The sequence below is a fragment of the Etheostoma cragini genome, chromosome 11 (genome assembly GCF_013103735.1).
Source record: "Etheostoma cragini isolate CJK2018 chromosome 11, CSU_Ecrag_1.0, whole genome shotgun sequence".
In the NCBI taxonomy this organism is placed as follows: domain Eukaryota; kingdom Metazoa; phylum Chordata; class Actinopteri; order Perciformes; family Percidae; genus Etheostoma; species Etheostoma cragini.
In genome coordinates, this window is record NC_048417.1 from 201372 (window position 1) to 223245 (window position 21874).

At 45.2% G+C, this 21874-nt stretch overlaps 1 protein-coding gene across 1 annotated transcript in view; it reads left to right on the forward strand.

Annotated features, from left to right (window-relative positions):
- The window catches only part of LOC117953067 (titin-like), a 201318-nt gene that overhangs the window by 20876 nt on the left and 158568 nt on the right, over positions 1–21874 (forward strand). The window contains exons 17-34 of the mRNA XM_034885784.1: positions 429–2125; positions 3102–3380; positions 4425–4691; positions 4909–5181; positions 5747–6010; positions 7476–7736; positions 8029–8289; positions 8464–8727; positions 9121–9381; positions 9710–9970; positions 10621–10881; positions 11113–11254; positions 11415–11583; positions 12169–12400; positions 12877–13161; positions 13303–13422; positions 13907–14095; positions 17138–17188. Coding sequence (XP_034741675.1) covers positions 429–2125; positions 3102–3380; positions 4425–4691; positions 4909–5181; positions 5747–6010; positions 7476–7736; positions 8029–8289; positions 8464–8727; positions 9121–9381; positions 9710–9970; positions 10621–10881; positions 11113–11254; positions 11415–11583; positions 12169–12400; positions 12877–13161; positions 13303–13422; positions 13907–14095; positions 17138–17188 — 5537 coding nt within the window. The remainder of the gene's footprint in view (positions 1–428; positions 2126–3101; positions 3381–4424; positions 4692–4908; positions 5182–5746; positions 6011–7475; positions 7737–8028; positions 8290–8463; positions 8728–9120; positions 9382–9709; positions 9971–10620; positions 10882–11112; positions 11255–11414; positions 11584–12168; positions 12401–12876; positions 13162–13302; positions 13423–13906; positions 14096–17137; positions 17189–21874) is intronic.

The following is a 21874-nucleotide window of genomic DNA, read 5'->3' on the forward strand; positions in this document are numbered from 1 at the left end:
CCCCCCCCCGACACTCAGATCAGCTGGTATTCTATCTATAATAGAGTGGTAGGAAAATTAGTAAGTGACCACAAACTTTTGACCGTCAGTGTAGGGAAAATACATTTTCTGATCTTTATAACAAGAGTGGCTAGCTAGCCAGTACTCACAGAAAACATGCATCCAATGTGTATACTAAATGTTCCACATCCTTATCTGAAAAAAATTTAATAATAATAAAAGAAAATAAAAAAAATGTATCAAATCAAAATTAAAATACTAAATTTTCCCCTTCCATATCTTAAAATGTAGCAGTTAATCCACTATTTTGAACTTTGATTTAAATTTGAGGAAATATTTTGAGTTTTTTTTTGGTGGCTACCTACAAACTACTTGTAGTAAAAACCAAAATGGTAAACATGAGCTGACATAACAAATCTATCTTCTAGGATTGAAGGAGCCAGAGGAGAGGCCAAATTCCAGATTCCCTCGTCAGCCGGCACTGACAGCGCCTGGTACACTGCGACAGCCATCAACAAGGCTGGCAGAGACACCACTCGCTGCAGGGTCAATGTCGAGGTAGACTACGTTGAACCTGAACCAGAGAGGAAGCTCGTTATTCCCAAAGGAACCTACAAGGCCAAGGAGATTGCCCCGCCAGAGCTGGAGCCCCTTCATCTGCGGTATGGCCAAGAGCAGTGGGAGGAGGGCGACCTTTACGACAAAGAGAAGCAGCAGAAACCACAGTTCAAGAAGAAGCTGACTTCTATCAGGATGAAGCGCTTTGGTCCGGCTCATTTTGAGTGCAGACTGACTCCGATCGGCGACCCCACCATGGCGGTAGAGTGGCTGCACGACGGCAAACCCCTAGAGGCTGCTAACCGGCTCCGCATGGTCAACGAATTTGGCTACTGCAGCCTGGACTATGAAGCCGCCTACGCCAGAGACAGCGGCGTCATCACCTGCAGAGCCACCAACAAGTTTGGGGCCGATCAGACCTCGGCCACTCTGGTTGTCAAGGACGAAAAGGGCCTTGTTAACGAAACACAACTTCCTGAAGGCAGGAAGGGAGCGCACAGAATGGACGAGATGGAGCGCCTGGCTCATGAGGGAGGACCCTTCGGAGTCACTGCTGATGAAGCCTCTGAGAAAGTGAAGCCAGAGATTGTTCTTCTTCCTGAAACAGCAGCAGTGATGGAAGGTGAAACTGCACGATTCCGCTGCAGAGTGACCGGATATCCATCGCCCAAGGTCAACTGGTACCTCAACGGGCAACTCATCCGCAAAAGCAAAAGATACAGACTCCGGTATGATGGTATTTATTACTTGGAGATCACTGATGTCAAATCCTATGACTCAGGAGAAGTGAGATTGGTGGCGGAAAACAACATTGGCTCAGTTGAGCACACTGTGAAGCTGGAGATCCAACAGAAAGAAGACTTCAGGACTCATCTGCGCCGAGCCCCAGAGGGCAAGGCAGCCGAGGCCGCACCCGAACCTGGAAAAACATCATTCGAGGTGGTGAAGGCCGAGAAACCCGGAGACGACTCTCAGCTGAAGGAGGTGGTGAAGCTGAAGAAGGCCCAGAGAATTGTCCATGAGAAATCCACGGAAGAGTCGGACGAGCTGAGGGGCAAGTTCAAACGCAGGACGGAGGAAGGCTACTACGAGTCCATCACTGCGGTGGAGCTCAAGTCACGCAAGAAGGACGAGTCCTATGAGGATCTGCTAAAGAAAACAAAGGAGGAGCTGCTTCACCGGAAGCAGGAGAAGGAGGCGGCTGACAAGAAGAAAGAGGACGAGCGCCGCAAACTCACAGCTACACCTCTAAAACCAGAGAGGGTCAAGCTCTCGGCGAGCATGGAAGCTCCTAAGATCGTGGAGCGCATCACCAGCCAGACAGTTGCACAGGGGGATGAAGTCAAGTTCAGAGTCCGAGTCGTGGGCAGACCAGCCCCTCAGTGCCAGTGGTTCAAGAACGGCGTCCAGCTGGAGAAGACTGAACGTATAAACTGGTACTGGCCTGAGGATCACGTGTGTGAACTGACCATCAGAGATGTCCGAGCTGAGGATTCGGCCAGTGTCATGGTTAAAGCTGCAAACACTGCTGGGGAGACTTCAGGACACGCTTTCCTGCTGGTGCAAGGTAACTCCTGACAGGACAAGGATTAGCTGCAGACCTGGGGGCCTCTAGTAGTATTGCTAATGGTTTCCCCAATCCATCCAATTCTGATTAACAAGAGCTTATATTTTCAATTTCAATCAGGTTAGGGACATTTCAGATCCCATAGCAGTTTACCTTCAATAGAAAAGAGATTGTCAGGGGACTTGTGCTGAAAATTGCAAAAGCATGAAGCAACTCTCGATTTATTTGTACAATATTCTAAAACATTTGTTTAAAGAACTTTTTACTTCTACATCCATGATGAAAAAAAGGATTTTAAAAGATCAATTTCTGGAACGTATTTATCAAAATAAGATTGATTTTTATTAGTGAATGAGACTTAAATCCTCTGAGAATCTGCCATGTCGCTAATTTGTCTAGTAGTAAAAGTATATAAGTATAAATGTCACCGCAATTTACCCACCAAACAGGGGTGTGTGATATTAGTCTCGGGCCAATCGTTATCCATGTGATTGGGGGTAGTTTTGGCTGCGTTGGCAATTATGAATGAAAGTTTTGACATCATACGTCGAGGAAAATTGAGTGAAATGCAGACCTATCCCCTCCATTCGTTGGACGAAACACAGACGTCTTTATAAAGGTCTTTATTCTGCATTTATAGAATATAATGCCTTTTATTGTCATTATAAACATGTTCAAAGAGAATACAATAAGTTTTGCAAAAAGAAAAAGGGTGGAGTGGGTTTAAGGTTACAAGTTAAATGATAAATCAATAAAGATATAAGTGTGGTTTTATGTATCATGTGGTATGCAGTGTGGAGTACAGATATTGCACATTGATGAAATTGCCCAGTATTATAAATAGCATTAAATATAAGTTATTGCCCAGTAGGGGGTAGAGGAAAGTCCGGGGGATTGGGGGGTCAGACTTTAAATGTGTGAGTTTTGAATTTGAATTGTGTATTTTGTAACAAAGTTGTTGTTTTCGTTGTTTCAGCAAAGCAAGTCATCAGCTTCACACAGAAGCTGGAGGACGTCAACGCCAAAGAGAAGGACACCATGGCGACCTTCGAGTGTGAGACCAACGAGCCATTTGTCAAGGTCAAATGGCTGAAGAACAACGTGGAGATCTTCTCCGGAGACAAGTATAGGATGCACTCGGACAGAAAGGTCCACTTCCTGTCTGTGCTGATGATCAGCATGAGTGATAATGCAGAGTTTACCTGCAAGGTGATCGACGAAGACGTCAGTACGACCGCCAAGCTCAACGTTGAAGGTGGGTCCAAATAACTGGCTATGCTCAAAGAATACAAACCTAAAGATTAACCCTCATGTAACTCTATATGGGTCATGGGTCCACTCATCAACAGGTGTTAACTCTCTGTACCCGAGACACTCGCCCACGAGGAAAAAAGCACCTCTGATTCATGGTTTAATCATTTTTAAACCATACAAGCTATTGACTTACCACCGATTGCGTTTAAATCCTGACGAGTTAGCGGTTACGGACGTCTCTTTCGGGTCTTTCTAGCCTCTAGTTTTCTATTGAGCCTGGAACTTCCAGCCTCTTTGGGCTTTAAATCCACACTGTTATATCCAAGATTGATCAACTTTATGTCCATAATTCATCACGTTTTGGCTTATTTCTGCCACTACATCGGTGCTCCGTCTCTCCTCTCTGTTGTTTCCAGATATAAAGGCCCCAGTATGCCCATATATGGGAGACAACGTCACCCTCAGAAGGGACTAAAAGACCAATAGGCTCTATGGAAGGCCAAGAGGCGCACTATTTAGACACGCATTTGCTTGTGTAGCATAGCTGTGGGTGGTATATAAATATATATCAATAAATATGACAACATTATGTTATTATTGGCATAAGTAAATGTCATGAGAGCAAAAGCGTCTTGACTTTCTTTGAAAAAATGCATGTATTTTGTCATCTGTACAAGTTATGATGATTATTTCTTCACAGTGTAACTCCCAAGACATATGAGAAGTGTTTTAGACGTTTTATTTATCTGTCTGTGATATCAATACATATCTGGAAAAGTCATGTTCCGTTTTATTTATTTATTTGTCTTTAAGGTCCTACAACCATTTTTAACATGCAAGTGACCCTAATGCAACCCAAATATTCTAATAAACCAGTTTGTCCTGAAAAAATGATGTTCATATCTTGACTGTGGACCACAGAGTTGATGTATTAAAAGTTATTAAAAATAAATCCAGACGGACAATGAACTGTAAAAATGGCCTCAGGGCTCAGAGGGTTGACAACTATAAATGTTAAGACTCCTCCTGTATTGGGTCCTAACAGGTGAACCGCTGCAAATCCTGAAGAAGCTGGAGAGCACCGAGGTCCCTGAGACGTACTCCGGAGAGTTTGAGTGTGTTGTGTCCCGGGAGGACGCCGAAGGCAGCTGGTTCTTTGGAGACAAGCCGCTGTCCCCCAGCAGTAAATACGTCATGTCTTCCCGCCGTGGAAGACACACCTTGTCTGTCAAAGACGTGGAGAAGAAGGACCAGGGGAAGTACACCTTCGCCGTGGGGGAGTTCAAGACAAGTGCCTCGCTCAAGATGAAATGTGAGTTATGGAAGTAATTTACCCTCATGGTGTCCTCAGGTTCTGCAGCCTCTAGGCAGGACTAGTCTGACTGGTCTACTGCTTTGATCCAGTTCCTGATGTCTTTGTCTTGATCTTCCAGTGCGTCCCGTGACCCTGATCCAGCCTCTAGAAAGGACTACTCTGTCTGATATTCTGCTTTGATCCAGTTCCTAACGTGTTTGTCTCGATCTTCCAGTGCGTCCCGTGACCCTGATCCAGCCTCTGGCGGATCTGACCGTCTGCGAGGGCGACATCGCTCAGCTGGAGGTCAAGTTCTCCCAGGAGAACGTGGAAGGAGTCTGGACGAAGAATGGAAAGCCAATCACAGCTTCCGACCGGGTGCACATCGTTATCGACAAACAGATCCACAAACTCCTGATTGAAGACACCAACAAGGATGATCACGCAAAGTACTCGTTTGACGTCCCTGATCAGGGGATCTCAACCTCTGCAAAGCTGCTTGTTCAGAGTAAGAGACCGGAGACTGCTGTTCACATTCTGGGGGGTGGTATACTTCAGTCGGGGCAGTAGATCAGTCTATAAGGAGTTGGGTTGGGAACCGGAGGGCCGGTGGTTCATGTCCCAGTACAGACCAAAGTGCAGAGTGTGTAGTGTGTAATAACAACAGAGTGTAAATTGTAATTTCCACATAGAGATCAATAAAGTGTATAAATTATGAATACAATTATGAATGAATTATATCATACGTACATTTCACAATGATATACCAAATTACTGATTTAATTTTAGGTATCTTCATCATTCTATAGTCTGAGCACACATTAATCCCATAACATTAGTTATTAGACATTAGTCAGAACTCAGTCCTCGTTCTCTGCTAGATTCAGACCTTCCTCCCCAGACCTTCTAAAAAAAGTCTTGCTTCCATTTGAACAAATCTTTATTTTTTCCAAATACAATATGATTAATATTTGCCAAATGTAACACTTGGTCTGCTGGTTTTTCTGATTGTTAGAGAATGTGAAAGACACAACCAGAGAAGTTTTTCTGAAGGATTTGACCTTGTGTTCCAGCAATCGGCATCTTGATCCCCCTGAAGGACATGAGTGCCGTTGAGGGCACCAAGGCCGTCCTGGAGACCAAGATCTCGGCTCAGGACATCAGCTCCATCAAATGGTACCACAACAACAAGCTGCTGGTGCCCAGTGACAGAGTCCAGATGGTCTCAAAGGGGGCCAAGCAGCGCCTGGTCTTCACCCGGACCTACGCCTCTGATGAGGGACACTACAAGCTGGTTGTTGGTCGCGCCGACACCAGCTGCACACTCTCTGTTCAGAGTAGGTTTTCCTTTGTTTTCTTTTATTTGGATCCCTATTAAGTCCCCCATCCCACCATTATCTTCAGCATCAGCTACAAGCTATTGTTCCTGGGGGGCAAAACATCACATTAAACATGATACACACACATTAGACATTATGACACATTACACAACAATTCACAAAAATACAATTGCAGCAACAATATTTTATCATCATTAAATATTACCCTACTATGAATGAATCTATTTTTAAGGTCCCATGATGGTGCTGCTTTTTGGAAGTCTCTTTTACATAGACCCTAGTGGTCCCTAATACTGTATCTGAAGTCTCTTTTATACAGACCTTGTTGGTCCCTAATACTTTATCTGAAGTCTCGTTTATATAGACAATTAGTGGTCCCTAATACTGGATCTGAAATCTCTTTTATATAGACCTTAGTGGTCCCTAACACTTTGTCTGAGATCTCTTTTATATATACCTTAGTGGTCCACTAATACTGGATCTGAAGTCTTTTATGTAGACCTTAGTAAAATCCTCATAAAGTGACATTTTCATGCCATTGGACCTTTAAGAGATAAGTGAAAAACGTTCTAGTAAGTATCCATGAGACCAAAACATCCGAACGACCCAAGAAGGTTAAAAATACTGAGGAACTAGACAAGGAGATCCGTTGTTATCGACATAGCACCTCTGGCTGAAGCTGCAAGACAAGAAGTGGATCTGTAAGGAGTATTCTGTATGTACATACCCATGTACATACAGAACTATACCGACTACACCTGGACAGGTAGCATGCATGAGTCCATCTGGTGGACGCTTTAATACGGCTCAGTGTTAAAATGATGCAAATCAAAGAGGATTCGTTGTATATATCCCATTTATACTAATGATCTGAAAGACTGGAGTTTATACACGGATCCAATATAACGTAATTTAGCCCAGAAAAACTACTTTTAGGTAGTTTATCTATGTTATTTTTCTGTGAAGATGTTAAACTAGATAAAAAAGGAACTTCAACAATGATAGAAATAATATCACACCCATACAGGGTTAGTTTTGGACCGATGTTAAAACATAATATACATATTTTCACCCACTGGTATCGGCCCATGCACAAGTTCATGTATCGGAAAGGAAAATACGTACGAAAGACTACTCATACTTAATTAGTAATTAGTTAAATTTTACTGAGTTGGGAAAAAAGCCTTCTCTTACTTCGATCCATGGTCTGGAATAACTTCTCCATCTAATGATCTAGTCTCATTAAATGAATTTAATGTTAAAATGCCATGGAACTGCACATGGGACCTGTTCCTGTCCTCTACGTGGGATTCTGACTCTGCTGTATTTGTACCTGTTGTGTTTTTATTTGCTATATTTCTACATGCTATATTTCTATATGCGGTATTTCTATATGCTGTATCATCATGGTTAAATAAAGGTTAAATAAGATTAATTAAATAAAAAATGTTCCTTGTCTCAGCGGTCCAGATCTTGAACCCAATCAAGGATAAGGAGTGCTCCGAGTCTGAGAACGTGACATTCGAGGTCGAGGTTTCTCACCCGGGCATCGACGCCTTCTGGACCTTCAAGAGACAACTGCTCAAAGCCAGCGCCAAGTACAAGATGGAGTCCCGGAACAAGCGCCACACGCTGACCGTCATGAACGCAATGAAGGACGAGGAGGGCGAGTACATGTTCGCCGCTGGGGAGAAGATGTGTGTTGCTATGCTAACAGTGTCAGGTAAGACGGGCCGCCTTTTTAGCCCTCATGGTGTCCTCATGGTGTCCTCATGTTGTCCTCATGTTGTGCTCATGTAGTCCTCAGGTTGTCCTCATGGTGTCCTCATATTGTCCCAATGTAGTCCTCATGTGTTCCTCATGTTGTCCTCATGTTGTCCTCATGTTGCCCTCATGACGCCCTTATGTCGTCCTCATGTTGTCCTCATGGTGTCCTCATATTGTCCTTATGTCATGAGGATTTAGACAGAGCTGTTGTAGTGCTGACCTGTGACTGATCTACCACCTGTCCCCAGGTGGCGCCATCACAAAGCCTCTGCACGACCTAGTGGTGGCCGACTCCCAGACCGCCGTGCTGGAGTGTGAGGTTGCCAACCCCACCGCCGAGGGCCGGTGGCTGAAGGACGGCCAGCCCGTGGACTTCACCGAGAACACGCTCAGCGAGGTGAATGGCGCCGTCAGACGCCTCGTCATCATGATCACCAAGGCAACCGACATCGGAGAGTACACCTACCAGGTCGCCACGTCCAAGACCTCCGCCACGCTCAAAGTCGAGGGTACATCCACACACAACATTTCTATGGTTATGTTATGTTATGTTATGCTATCTTATTTCTATAATTATTTTTATTATTATTATTAAATATAACATCTTCGACACAATAGCAGCATATTTCTTCAGATTGAGATCTTCCTCTTTCCGATCTCATCCCTTTGTTTTGTGTGGACAGCTGTGAAGATCAAGAAGACCCTGAAGAACCTGAACGTGGTCCAGACCCAGGACGCCCTGTTCAGCCTGGAGCTGACCCACGAGGACGTGCGAGGAGCCCAGTGGATCAAGAACGGCGTTGAGATCCAGCCCAGCAGTAAATACGAGATCACTATCGAGGGCACGGTCCACAACCTGAAGATCAAGACCTGCAGCACGCAGGACGAGTCTGTCTACTCCTTCAAACTGGGAAAGCTGTCTGCGAGCTGCCGGCTTAACGTGGAAAGTAAGGAACCAGTACAGTCTACAGGAAGTGATCTCACTACTTGAAGTGATCTCACTACAGGAAATGATCTCACTACAGGAAGGGATGTCATGTGTCCATGAAAGTTAGAAAGCAGTACAGGTCTACTGGAAGTGATGTCATGTGTTCATGTTGGGACAGCGTTCAAAGGCAGGCTATGGACAATATGCATAGACATCAGGTCTGACTGGGCAAATATAATTAACAAACATAATAACAACACATCTAAGAATATAGGTGTGAATGTTCATACATGTACTGTACATGTGCTGTAGATGGACATGTCTATGATCATGTACATAGACATGGACATAGACTTGTAGAAGAATAACAGAAATTCTGATAGAAGCCAATAATGAAAATCTTTCCCCGCAGCCATCAAAATCCTGAAGAAGCCAACGGATGTGACATCACTGTTGGGTGGGACGGCTGTGTTTGAGTTGGGCATCTCCGAGGACAACATCCCCGTCAGGTGGATGTTCAACGACGTGGAGCTGAGGCCAGACGCCAGCTACAGGATGCTGTCGGAGAAGAAGAACCACAAGCTGACGGTCCAGGATGTGGACGGAAGCAAGGAGGGCCAGTACACAGCCGTGGTGGGCCACCTGCAGTGCAGCGCCCGCCTAACCGTGGAGTGTAAGAGTTAGCATAGCACGCCACGTTAGCACGCCAAGTTAGCACACCACATTAGCACGCTTTGAAAATACAACACATTGACTTGGGAAGAATTGGGCCTGCTCCATAAGGGCAAGAAAGCATAATCATGGGCGCCCAGGTAGCTCAGTTGGTAGAGGGGCGCCCAGGTAGCTCAGCTGGTAGAGGGGGCTTCCATGTAGCTCAGTTGAGATATATATATATATATATATAATCTGTGTCTGGTTGTGGCCCCTCCACAGTATGTTCCTATTGTTGTGATTATTGATATGTTTTCCGTATAACAACATGCTGCCATGTTGTCCTGCAGCGCTGCGAGTCACCAGACCGCTGAAGAGCGTGAGCGTCCCGGAGACACAGGCGGCCACGCTGGAGTGTGAGGTGTCCCACTTCAACGTGGCGTCCACCTGGCTGAAGGACGGCGTGGAGGTGGAGATGAGCGAGAAGTTCCGGATGCTGGTTCAGGGGAAAGTCCACCAGCTGAAGATCATGAACACGGGCCGGGACGACGCCGCCGAGTACACCTTCGTCTGTGGGACGGACCGCGTGTCCGCCACGCTCACCGTCAGCCGTAAGCTTTTCATACACACATGCAAACACATACAAATATACATACATACATACATATATATATATATATATATATATATATATATATATATATATATATATATATATATATATATATATATATATATATATATGTATGTATGTATGTATGTATGTATGTGTGTATGCATGTATATTATAGGAAAGGGCATTATTATAGTAAAGAAAAACCACATACTCTAGGTCATTTGTGTCAATCCGGACCAATATTTGGGTGTGAAGTGGTGCCCTTTAGTGGCCATTTCACAGCAGCACATATGGAAAGATGTACCACACTCACACAAAAAGATGTACCAAAGCTCTCACAGACACAAACACTCTTACACACCCACAATCACACACACATATATACCAAAGCTAACTCAGATACACACACACATAAATACACACACAGACACACACACATAAACACACAGACAAACACACTCACACACACACACACACAGACACACACACACACACTTATAAACACAGACACACACACACCGTTCCTCTACTAAAAGAACTGTGTCACAACGCTGTTGTTGAGTTCTAGCCATCGTCATAACGACGCTGTTTTTGATTTCTAGACATTGTCATAAAGACGCTGTTTTTGTCGTTGTTGTTTTCCAGCCATCGATATAACAGCGCTGTTGCAGGACGTGGAGGCAAAGGCCAAAGACACGGTGACGTTCGAGGTGACCGTGAACTACGAGGACATCACGTACAAATGGCTGAAGAACGGCGTGGAGATCCGGTCCACGGACCGGTGCCAGGCGCGCTGCAAACAGCTGACACACACGCTGACCATCCGGAACGTTCACTTTGGAGACAGCGCTGAGTACACGTTCATGGCTGGCGCCGCCGTCACAACTGCCAGGCTCTACGTTGAGGGTAAGACCCGCACACTCTGCTTTGGTCTCCACCACCTCCTCATGCTAATTTAATACCAGTCTCTCTATATATAATACCTGCTCGCTCTGATTTGGTCTCCACCACCCCTTATGTTAATATTATATCAGTCCCTCTATATAAAGACCTGCTCGCTCTGCTTTGGTCTCCACCAACTCCTCTGAACTCATGTGATTTCCCATGTCTGCATGTCTTCCTGCGTGATGTGAGCAGCCCGCGTGGTTGAGTTCACCAAACACCTGAAGGACCTGAAGGTCACGGAGAAGAAGAGAGCGACCTTCGAATGTGAAGTCTCTGAAGACAACGTCCAGGTGATGTGGATGAAGGACGGCCAGGAACTGGAGACCTCCGACAGGTAACATCATATACTATACTGTGTATACAGTATAATGTGTATAAGATCATTATATTATATTATAAGATTAGATATAATGTAGAAGTAACTAAAGCAGTGTTTGTACATTATATTATATTATTTATAATATATTATTATATATTTGTGCGCGTCCCTGCAGATATAAGATGAGCACCGATAAGTCGATGCACCACCTGACGTTGCCGTCGGTGCGCCTATCGGACGCCGGTGAGTACACGGCGGTGGCCGGGTCCAGCATGTCCAAGGCCCAGCTGGTGGTCCTGGGGAGGGACGTCTGGATCTCAGAGCCCCCCAGCAGGGAGGTCTCGGTGAGTTCACATGTCCTCTCGCTGTCCTGGTTCTGCTTCCTGTCAGCATCACGTGTAAAACAGAAAGCCAGCTTGTGTTGAATCAGATTCAGTGAGATTTATTTTGAAATATTCAGAGCAGAAATTAGAAAAAAGGTGAATATTTTGAGAAGAAATGTCTAATTCTTGGAGCATTTTATTGGAGTATTTGAGGAGAATATTATATTACATATATTATTTGAGTATTTGAGGAGATATAGTATTGGTGTATTTGAGGGTAAGCCTCACCGATCGGTGTTTTTTGCAGGTTATTTGAGTATTTGATGAGTTACTGTATTATATATATATATATATATTTGCAGGTTATTTGAGTATTTGAGTAGATATTTTATGTATATTATATATATATATATATATATATATATATATATATATATATATATATATATATATATATATATATATATTTGCAGGTTGTGAAGAAGCAGCGGGCGACCTTTGAGTATTGTTTGTGCATTATGTTTGACCTTGTGTATGTGAGGAAATATTATATGTACATTATATGTATATATATGTATATTATGTGTATATTATGTACATGTGCAGGTCGTGGAGAAGCAGCGGGCAACCTTTGAGTTCGAGGTGAACGAGGACGACGTGGAGGGCCGCTGGCTGAGGAATGGCGTGGAGATCCAGGTCTCGGCGGAGGAGCGGTTCTCCTACGTCTGCATCCGGCGGCTGCACCGCCTCACGGTGTCGGAGACGTACCGCAGCGACGCCGGAGAGTACACCTTCATCGCCGGCAAGAACCGCAGCGCCGTGCAGCTCACCGTCAGACGTAAGGCTCACGCCCATCACTCAGCGGACCCTCTGACAGCTAGGGACGCTACGCCTGTTAGCACCTTTAGCTAATGGGACATTTATTTTGAAATATTCTAAGCAGAAATGGCTAATAATTAGAGAAAAAAAATGTAGTTCTAATATTTTGAGATTGGTTTTTAATTATCTAAATATAAATGTTCAATATTTCCAGAAGTATAAAAGGACTATTTTAATATTTTGAGAAGAAATGTCTAATATTTAACATCGACTAACCTTCCCTTGCTGTGTGTGTGTCACTGTGTGTGTGTGTGTGTGTGTGTGTGTGTGTTTGTGTCTCTCTGTGTGTGTGTTTGTCTCTCTCTCTCTCTCTGTGTGTGTGTGTGTGTCTGTGTATGTCTCTGTGTATGTGTGTGCGTGTGTGTGTGTGTGTGTGTGTGTATGTCTCTGTGTATGTGTGTGCGTGTGTGTGTGTGTGTGGGTGTGTGTGTCCAGTGCCCGAGCCCCCCCAGATCGTGCGCCACATGCAGCCCCAGACGGCGATGTCAGGCCGCTCGGTCCGCTTCTCGGTGCAGACTAGCGGGCTGCCGGAGCCCCAGGTGTCTTGGTCCAAGGACTCCCAGGCCCTGGCCCCCAGCTACAGGTGCAAATTCCTCCAGGACGGTGGGGAGCACACGCTGCTGCTGCTAGAGGTCTTCCCCGAGGACGCCGCCGTGTACAGCTGCGAGGCCCGGAACGAGTACGGCGAGGCGGCCAGCTCCGCCACGCTCACCGTGGAAGGTACGCCATCCTATTGGATGGTTATGTTTTAATCTTTCTGTCATATGACCTTGGTTATGTTTTAATCTTTCTGTCATATGACCTTGGTTATGTCTGTATATATGTGTATCTGATATGTTAACTCATGTTTCTGTGTCCCAGTCCCAGAGGTGGCTGAAGCCGCGGCCCGGGTGTCGGCACCGGTCCTCCTGGCTCCCATGCGGGACATCCTGGTCCCCGAGGGAGACCGGGCCCAGTTCCAGTGCTCCGTCTCCGGGGAAGGTAGCAACTCCCCCTCTGCTTTCATTTTACCTCTTATGTTTTATCATGCAGCACTTTAGGATTTGCATGAGTGTAAAATACATTCAAATGAAATGCATTATTATTATTTACTTTCTGACCCTTGTGTTGTCTCACATCGTCCTACCGGGCTAGAACTCAACATCTTCACCTCTTTTTAACCAAATTACCCCTAAAATGGATTCCTTCCAACACTCTTTCATTCCTCTGATCTTAACTATTAGTCAATATAATTCATAATTTCTGATTTTTAACTCTAATATTAGCTATAATTCTACATAAATGAGGGTTATTGACCATGGATTCCAAAAGTAGTGTAAAAACAGTCTGAAAAAGGGACAAAAATGTTGATTTATTGTCCCTGTTTTACCCTGGAGGACAACACGAGGGTTAATTGTGCTTCACACATAATGTTGAGTTGGCTTTTGGATGAGTCCGAGATCAAGATGACTGCGTGTTTCTCCAGATCTGCAGATCTGCTGGTTCTGCGGCGACCGAGAGATCCGGCAGTCGGACGTCTTCACCGTGTCTCGGTACGGTCCGACGTGCCAGCTGGACATCTCCAGGGTGCTCACCCACCACGAAGGGGAGTTCTCCTGCACCGCCTCAAACTCGGCGGGAATGGTCGCGTGCTCCGCGACTCTGAACATCGACGGTGAGTAACTCCACGGTCAGGTGACGCTCAGGTAACGAATGTACCCACTGCACGCGCTCCGAGGCGTCCTGCTCAAGTCTCTGTTGGCATGTTGGTAACGAGAGACGGCGCCACGTCTCCGCTTCCTCCCTCGGTACAAGGTGAAGCCGAAATCTCCCTACACCAGCCTAAAGGGCCAGTTGGACGTTATCCAGGTGTTTTGGACCCTTGGTCCTGGACTTCACGTGATCCTGTATTCACTAGCATTAATTATTATTATGGGCTCATACCGATGTTCCGATGTTTAATGTCATGTAAATGTGATTATCCAGAGGAAACATATATAGATATATATATCTATATCTATATCTCTCTATATATCTCTCTATATATCTCTATATATATATATCTATATGTATATATAGATATACATATACATATATATATCTATATCTATATCTATATCTATATATATATATAGATAGATATATCTGCTGTCTATATTACCCTAATCTGTCCAGACACTTTCACACGTACTGGTTTTATATGACCTGAAGCTTGTGTTGGCACAAAGCAATAACTATGATTGTGCTTTTATAATAATATTTCTATGAGGCTGCATGGTTAACCGGGGGGGACGTGGCAAGGTTTCAGGCATGTGTGTTCCTTCTGAGAAATAATCTTGTTTTCTGTATTTTCAAGAGTGAATTACGTGGTGTCGACACGTACAATGATGTGCAGGCACCAGGTGACAACGCTGTAAACATGCCGTACCTCTTCCTGTTGTAGAAAATAACAGCAAACAAGACAATTTCTTGTATTAAAGCTTACTCAACAACAATGCCGATGTTTACATGCACATATTATTCCAGTTGTTGCCCTTTCAGTCTTTCATATTTTCATCTTGAAAGTTAACTGTTTCTGTGAGCATGCAGGCCACATATACATATATGTATATCTATCTATCTATACATATATATATATATATATATATATATATTCTGTCTTCTGACACCCTTGCTGTAAGCACAGGTGACAAGCTTACACGTTTGTCTTTAGATTCTTTGCATGACTGTCTTCTCCTCTGTTTTCTATAATAAGAATAACGGTAGGGACGTCTTTATTCTGAGACACAGATCTTTATTTCAAAGGAATGCAGCATGCTCAAAACAGAGCTGAACTTTGGAAAATCAAGCTTTCTGGGTTCCTCATGCTCGAGCACGGACATAAAACATTTAATTTTTTTATTTTATTTTGAAGTTTGGCTCCAGTCCTGCTTGCATGAATGCCACAGGAAACCAGCCACTGTCTGCTCTGTCCCTGGTCATGACTGACCCTCAACGCTCCAATCCAGCTGTGACCTGAAGAAATCAAAGCCACAATGATGTGTTGACCTAATTCTTTTACTCTTTCTTACTGCCCAGATAAAAAAGCCTTAGCTAGTGGAAGTGATGCTATGCTAAGTCAGAGACTGGAGGCTGGGACGGGGAGTCTCAGCTCTCTGTCGGCGTTTGTTGAGTTTACCCAGACGCTTTCTGAGAGCTCCTCCGTGTCTTGGAGGACGGTTGAGATTCAGATGGAAATGGAGACAGAGATGCAGAGCGTCAGCTCAGGGGAAAGCACTGTTGATACCAACGTCTCAGCCAGCCCCAAACTGCTGATGGAGATGAGCGACGTGCAGGTGCAAAGCGGCGAGATGGCTGAGTTCAGCTGCTCGTTCTCCGGGCAGCCATTCACCGGGGTGGTATGGGATCATAACGGCCGGAGTTTGGCCCACAATGAGAGGGTGAAAAGCTCTCAGAGCGGGGGGTTGTTGTCCCTGGTTATCAGAGGGGTTGGTGTGGCAGACCAGGGCCGGTACTGCTGCACCGCCACCAACCAACACGGCCACAGCTGCTCCTCTGCCCAGCTCACTGTTGAAGGTGGTTAATCTTTGTTTTTCATCATCTGGTCCATCCCAGCTCTCCACCTGCTCTTCCTGCTTCGTCCCCTCCCCTCATTATTTAATATGTCCTCTTAGCCTGTAACCCGACTATAATAGAATAACTCGCTTTCTAATCAAGTTTATCTCTTCCTGCTGCTGCAAGCCTCGCCTCGCTAACCTCATCTATCCATCCTACTAACCCTCTTTGGTGTTGGGAGCCTTATGAACTCTGACCCCTAATTACTCTCCCTAACTTTATCCTCACCCAGCTAAAGAAGTGAATCTCAAAGCAGAAACCCCAATCCCTTCCGATTCTCTGCGTAAAGTGTCTCAGGCGGACAGGGATGCCGCTAGAGATCCCCCAGACCAAGACAAGCAAGAGGCACTGGAGAAGCCGGGACCATTGCCTCCATCTTCCCAGAGGCCGTACAGCCTCATCAGCCACCTGTATTTCCCGGACGTTGTGCCTCATGACATGCGAGGGCGGCGCCTCTCCAGCTGCCCCGAGTTCTTGATCAAACTGCCCCCAGAGCTGCTGATCCCAAACAGAAAGCTAGGCTGCGACAGCGGCTCCTTGTGTTGCGTTATGAAGGGGCTTCCCACTCCATTTGTCCTTTGGCTTTACAACCGGTTGAATGTTGACGATTCTGTGTCTTACTCTGTGAAACATGACGGCCCCCTGTGCTGTGCAAACGGGGGTTCTTACACTTGCAAAAATGTCAACTCAGCCGGAGAAGCTGTGACGAAAGGTTGGCATCTGCATGCTTTTGGTCCTTCTGCTCATTGGAGCTTTTTGGTTTGGCCCACCACTCATTCACACTTCTTCACACTCTGGCACCACGTCTTCTTCAACAAGGTTTAACTGTGTTTAGCAGAGTTCGCTGACCTTTCGGTCCTGCTTTACTCACCAAAACACAAAAAGAATATCACTGAGCATTTTCCACAAAAGCCAGACGTGTGCTGCACATGCACACAACAGACCAAAAGGAAGCATGCAAGAATTTCAGTTTGTAGAACAAAAGAAACAAGCGGGTGGTATGGATGCACGACGTCACACTGATTCTAACAGTCTTGCACCATATGAGACTTCCTGTGCAGTCCTGAGAGTGGTTCTGACTTGTGAATGTCTGTCTCTACAGTAACGGCAGCCAAGCACGAGCCTACGACTATGACAAAGGAGGAAGTCAAAGGTAAATATGGTTTCATGTGAGCAGTGACGTAGAAGTTTGTATGTCTTATCAAAGATTGTATGCTTATTGTTTGGACTTTGTCTTCAGGTTGCGCTGGTAAGATTTCTTTTTTAATTACTTTATGTAATTTTTTACATAAAGTGAGACTTAAAACTTAAAACTTTCCTTATCTTCCAGATAATGGTTTGGACATTGTTAGACCTTTTATTGTTGTAAATTATTGATGTAACATTTGGAAAAGGGGGAGCAGTAATGTTAGAAATAGGAAATGTAAAGTAGATTGGCTACAACATGGGAAACAGTCCTGTTCTTTAATTTACCTTGCAGTCCAAAATAAGTAACTACTCAACTGTTTCCTGTTTTTTTTTTTTTTTAACATAATTTTAGAAAGCAAAATATGGAGCAATGGTATGATGAAGAAGCACCGTACAACTTTTTATGATATAAAGGAGACTTTTATGAGTGACATTTGTCAAGTTTTCAGTTGCATTTTGTGGAAGATTAACCATTTTTTGATCTAGGATTGCAGCTGAAGGTATTTGTGGTTGCAGTGTCTCACTTTGCTTTAAATTGTGATTATCCCACTCAGCCTTCTCTAGCTCCACCGTCACAGTGGAAGAGGAAACCCAGGACTCGTACTCCACTGGCCTAAAGTTAGCAGACAAAACCAGAACACTTGAACTTAAGCCTGAGTCCAAACGCTACGCCAGCACTTTGGCCAAGCCCGTTTTCCTCAGCCAACTTTCTCCGGCAGCTGTGACTGTTGGAGAAACTGCCACGTTCACCGTAATGGTTTCTGGTTTCCCAAAGCCTGCTGTTCAGTGGTTCCACAATGGGCAAACTATAACAAGTTCGTCCGTGTACACGTTTGTTCAGGAGCGAGACGAGTATAGCTTGGTCATTACCGAAGTGCGAAGGGAGCTTGAAGGAGAGTACTCTTGTACTGTCAGCAATAGATTTGGCCAGTCGACTTGCACTTCTTATTTGCATGTTCAGGTGAAGGAGCCAGAAAAGGAGGAACAAGTTGACAGGGGAAGATTCGTACCAAGTGGCAAACCGCCAGAATTCACTAAAACTATTGAGTCTCTTCAGTTGTGTGAGGGAGGTCAGGCGTTCTTCAGGTGCACTGTGACCGGAGAGCCTCTCCCCGAGGTTCAGTGGCTCAAAGGCAGCATACGCATTCAGCCCAGTGGGTTCTGCATCATTGTGAACAACCCAGACGGATCAGGCTTTATTAATATTAAGAGTGTCAAACAGGAACACAGCGGCGTCTATACCTGCAAGGCCTCCAACCAATACGGGGAAGCCTCTTGTGTTGCAGAGCTGCTGGTTCTCCGTGAAAAAGTTCAGAAAAAGAAACTAAAAGGTTTGCAAATATCCATGACTGAAAAAACCACAGAATCCAGATTATACCAGAAAAGAACTCTGTCTGATCAGATGATTTATACCATTAGCACTGAAGACCGGCAGATTATTCCCAGCGAGGAGGTGGGCCCCCTCACAGAGCTCGATATATCTGCTGCCACACTTCACCGAGAGCAGCTTACCCACCAGGCCGCCGTTCTGCAGTCTCATGAAATACAGGAGAGGGTTTCTTTTGCTCCCACTCTCCCCACGCAGGTCTCCGCTGTTCCTGTGAAACAGCTTCACATGGCGACTTTCTTGTCTTCCGTCCAGGAGAGACAAAAGATCACTGAGCAGCACTCAGAACGGATCCTCAGTCCTGAGATCATAGAACTTGAATTTGCCAAAGAGCAGCCGTCCAAACTCATGTCTGCCACATCTGAAGAGTTCCTCCCACTTACCACGGTGAGAGCCGAGGCCTTGGCGGACCAAGGTACACAGCATGGGAAGACTTTAAAGGAACCGAGGCAGCTTGTTAGTAGTCACCAAGTAGAGCCCAATCTGCCCATCCTTGATGAAACTTTAGGCATTACCCACAGGCCGGACGAGGAGAAGAGTTTCAGAGTCACAGAGGGGGTTAAGATTTTATACTTGGCTCAGTCTACCGGGCAACTGCCACTCACAGAAAGACACACTACACCGTTGCCAGGGTTAGATGCAGCCACTCAACTATTGGTTGAGAAAGAGCAATCTAAGCCATTGGTAGCATCGGTGAGTGAAACTAGACTGGTTTTATCTAAGGAGCAGACATTTGAAATGCACAAACCAGAGCCGGAAAGTATCACTCCACACCAAGACGTGGTCTACAGGTCAGCTATAGTTGCTGAAGAAAGGTTTGAACTCCAAGATGAACAGACAGGACAGTTACCAGGGCTAGACTCTTCTGTGGGTCTGCAGCCTCAGAAACAAAGAGAAAGACCTGTGATTCTGCAGGTTATCAGTGATCTGGAGGTTTTGCAATCTGAGGGTAGGTTTAGCAGCGAAAAGCCATCTACAGAGCAGGCGGCAGCAAGGAAGAGTCCAACTTTGTTTTATTCAGTGACTCAAGAAGAGCAAAGAACTGCAGTTTGCGAGGCAACCACAAAGTTCTCAGCAAAGACAGAATCCACATCCGTTCAGCCGAAGAAAGAGGTACCGCCAAAACTATACCTCCAGTCGATTCATTCGTTTTCAGTGTTACCAAAAGAAGGGATACTTAGGATCACCAAACCTGACAAGCAAATGGCAACGCAGAAACAGGAAAAGGCAAGAAGGCATGCAGCCACCTCAGAGGAGAGAAGGGAGATCACAGCAGAGTATCAGAAAGATCTTGATGTGTCGGTGACCGGGTTTCAGTCCCACCTTGGAACTGAGCCCATACCTTTGAGTATCCTCACAGTCTCCTCCCAGCCAATGCAGCTGCCGAAGGAGAAGCCTGTTGTTAGCCATGTCAAGCAGCAACGAGCGCTAGTCCAGAAAGAGGACAACTGGAATATCATGCATTCTTTGAATGTCACAGACACTTACAGCCTCGAGGAAGGTCACACAGTTAGCCTTAAAACTAATGAGAAATTCAAGCCTGAGATGAAAATTGAGCCTAAGATACCTAAAAGAACGATTTTTATAGAGGAGAAGGCCATTGCCACAGAAAGCTGTACTGTTTTAGAAGCCGCTGAGCAGGACTTTGCAGTCCAGATCCAGGAGGGCCAGTCGGTGCGACAGTCGGTGTTGCTTGAAGAAAAGAAGGTGATCAGGGGAGAGAAGTCAAGTGAGATACATACATCTGATAGCTCGACCGCCAGCGTCCTGACGCAGCCTGAAGGAGTTCTGTTTGTTCACGAGTCTCTTGACACTATGTCCCTTCCGAAAGAGCTTAGCTTTGTAATTCAGATCCCCAAACCTTCGAGCTTGAATGTACGACGTCAGCTCAGAGACGCTCTTCAGTCGGCTGTGGCCAGCGATCAGCCAGTGCTACTGGCCGATGTTGTAGGGCGGTTAGAGGCAGTGGACGTACAGGAAGTGACAGTTCAGAGAGAGCCCAAACGAGCCACATCTACATACCTGATTACTACTCCAGGCGCCCCCATGGAGATCACGCTGTCTTTAGAAGGGGAATACCCTCAGACAGCTGACCTCAGGTCTGAACTCCAGGTATCTTTGCATGCGATGGTTTTCCAGGAGCAGCAAAGTCTTACAGCAGAGCAACCGGACACCATGCAGATTGACAAGCCTCAAAAAGCACGTGTTCTCTCAGCAGCTTCCAAAGAGGTGTTGTCATCTGTGGTAGACACCATCGTGGTTGCAGAGAGTGCAGTTGGGTTTCCTCCTGCTTTATCTCAGTCAGCAGCTGTCAACACTGAAGCCAGGGCTTCATTTCAAAGTGCAACCGTTAAGAGTCGGTCTGAGATTCATGAGGTGGTTCAAGTTCCTGTTGAGGAACGTTTGGACATCTTTGTCCACAAAGAAACCAGAGAGGAGTTTCTATCAGAGGCAATCATGATCAGCGAGTCCTCTGAAAGTCTGCTAGATTATCCTGTTTTCATTGATCATCTGGAAGACATTTGCGCTGAGGAAAACAGTGAGGCCAAATTTACAGTCACTCTAAAGTACGTTACCAAAGTCAACTGGTTTGTCAATGGCCAATTGGTAAAATCGGGCAGAGAGTTCAAGTGTTCCAAAGACCACGACACATACACACTAGTTATCAACAAAGTTTTCAAGAAGCATCAAGGAGAGTATGTCTGTGAGGCTGAGAATGAAGCGGGCAGGACTACAACATCTTCAAGACTCACTGTGGTCTCGAAAGGTTTGATGATGGGCAATTATTTGATATCATCATCAACTAACTTCACATAGTGAATGTTCATTCAATTCTGTTGTCTGCAAACTTCAAACATGTACTTGGGACAGTAATTATGAGTTGATTGCCCACCTAATCCTTTAAAAGACTGAAACTGAAAACACGCTGAAAAGGCATCTTAAAGCTTCTCTGGGTATTTTAAGTGGATGTTTGAGGTTTTAATCAGACAGCAGTGACATCATCACTTTTCGTTTAAGCAAATCTATTCCTCCACATGCATATCCCCCTCATACACTATGACCATCCATTAGTCCTTTCACTGAATCACCTTTGACTAGAGATGTTCCATACCATTTCTTTCCTTTCTGATACCTGAACTTGCACATCGGCCTATACAAGGTACCGAATGTGAAGAGGGCGGGTATCGCCAATGATTTCCCAAATCAATTTGATTTAAAGCCAGATTCAATCACATTTCTGACTAGATATCAGTCAGATTAGAG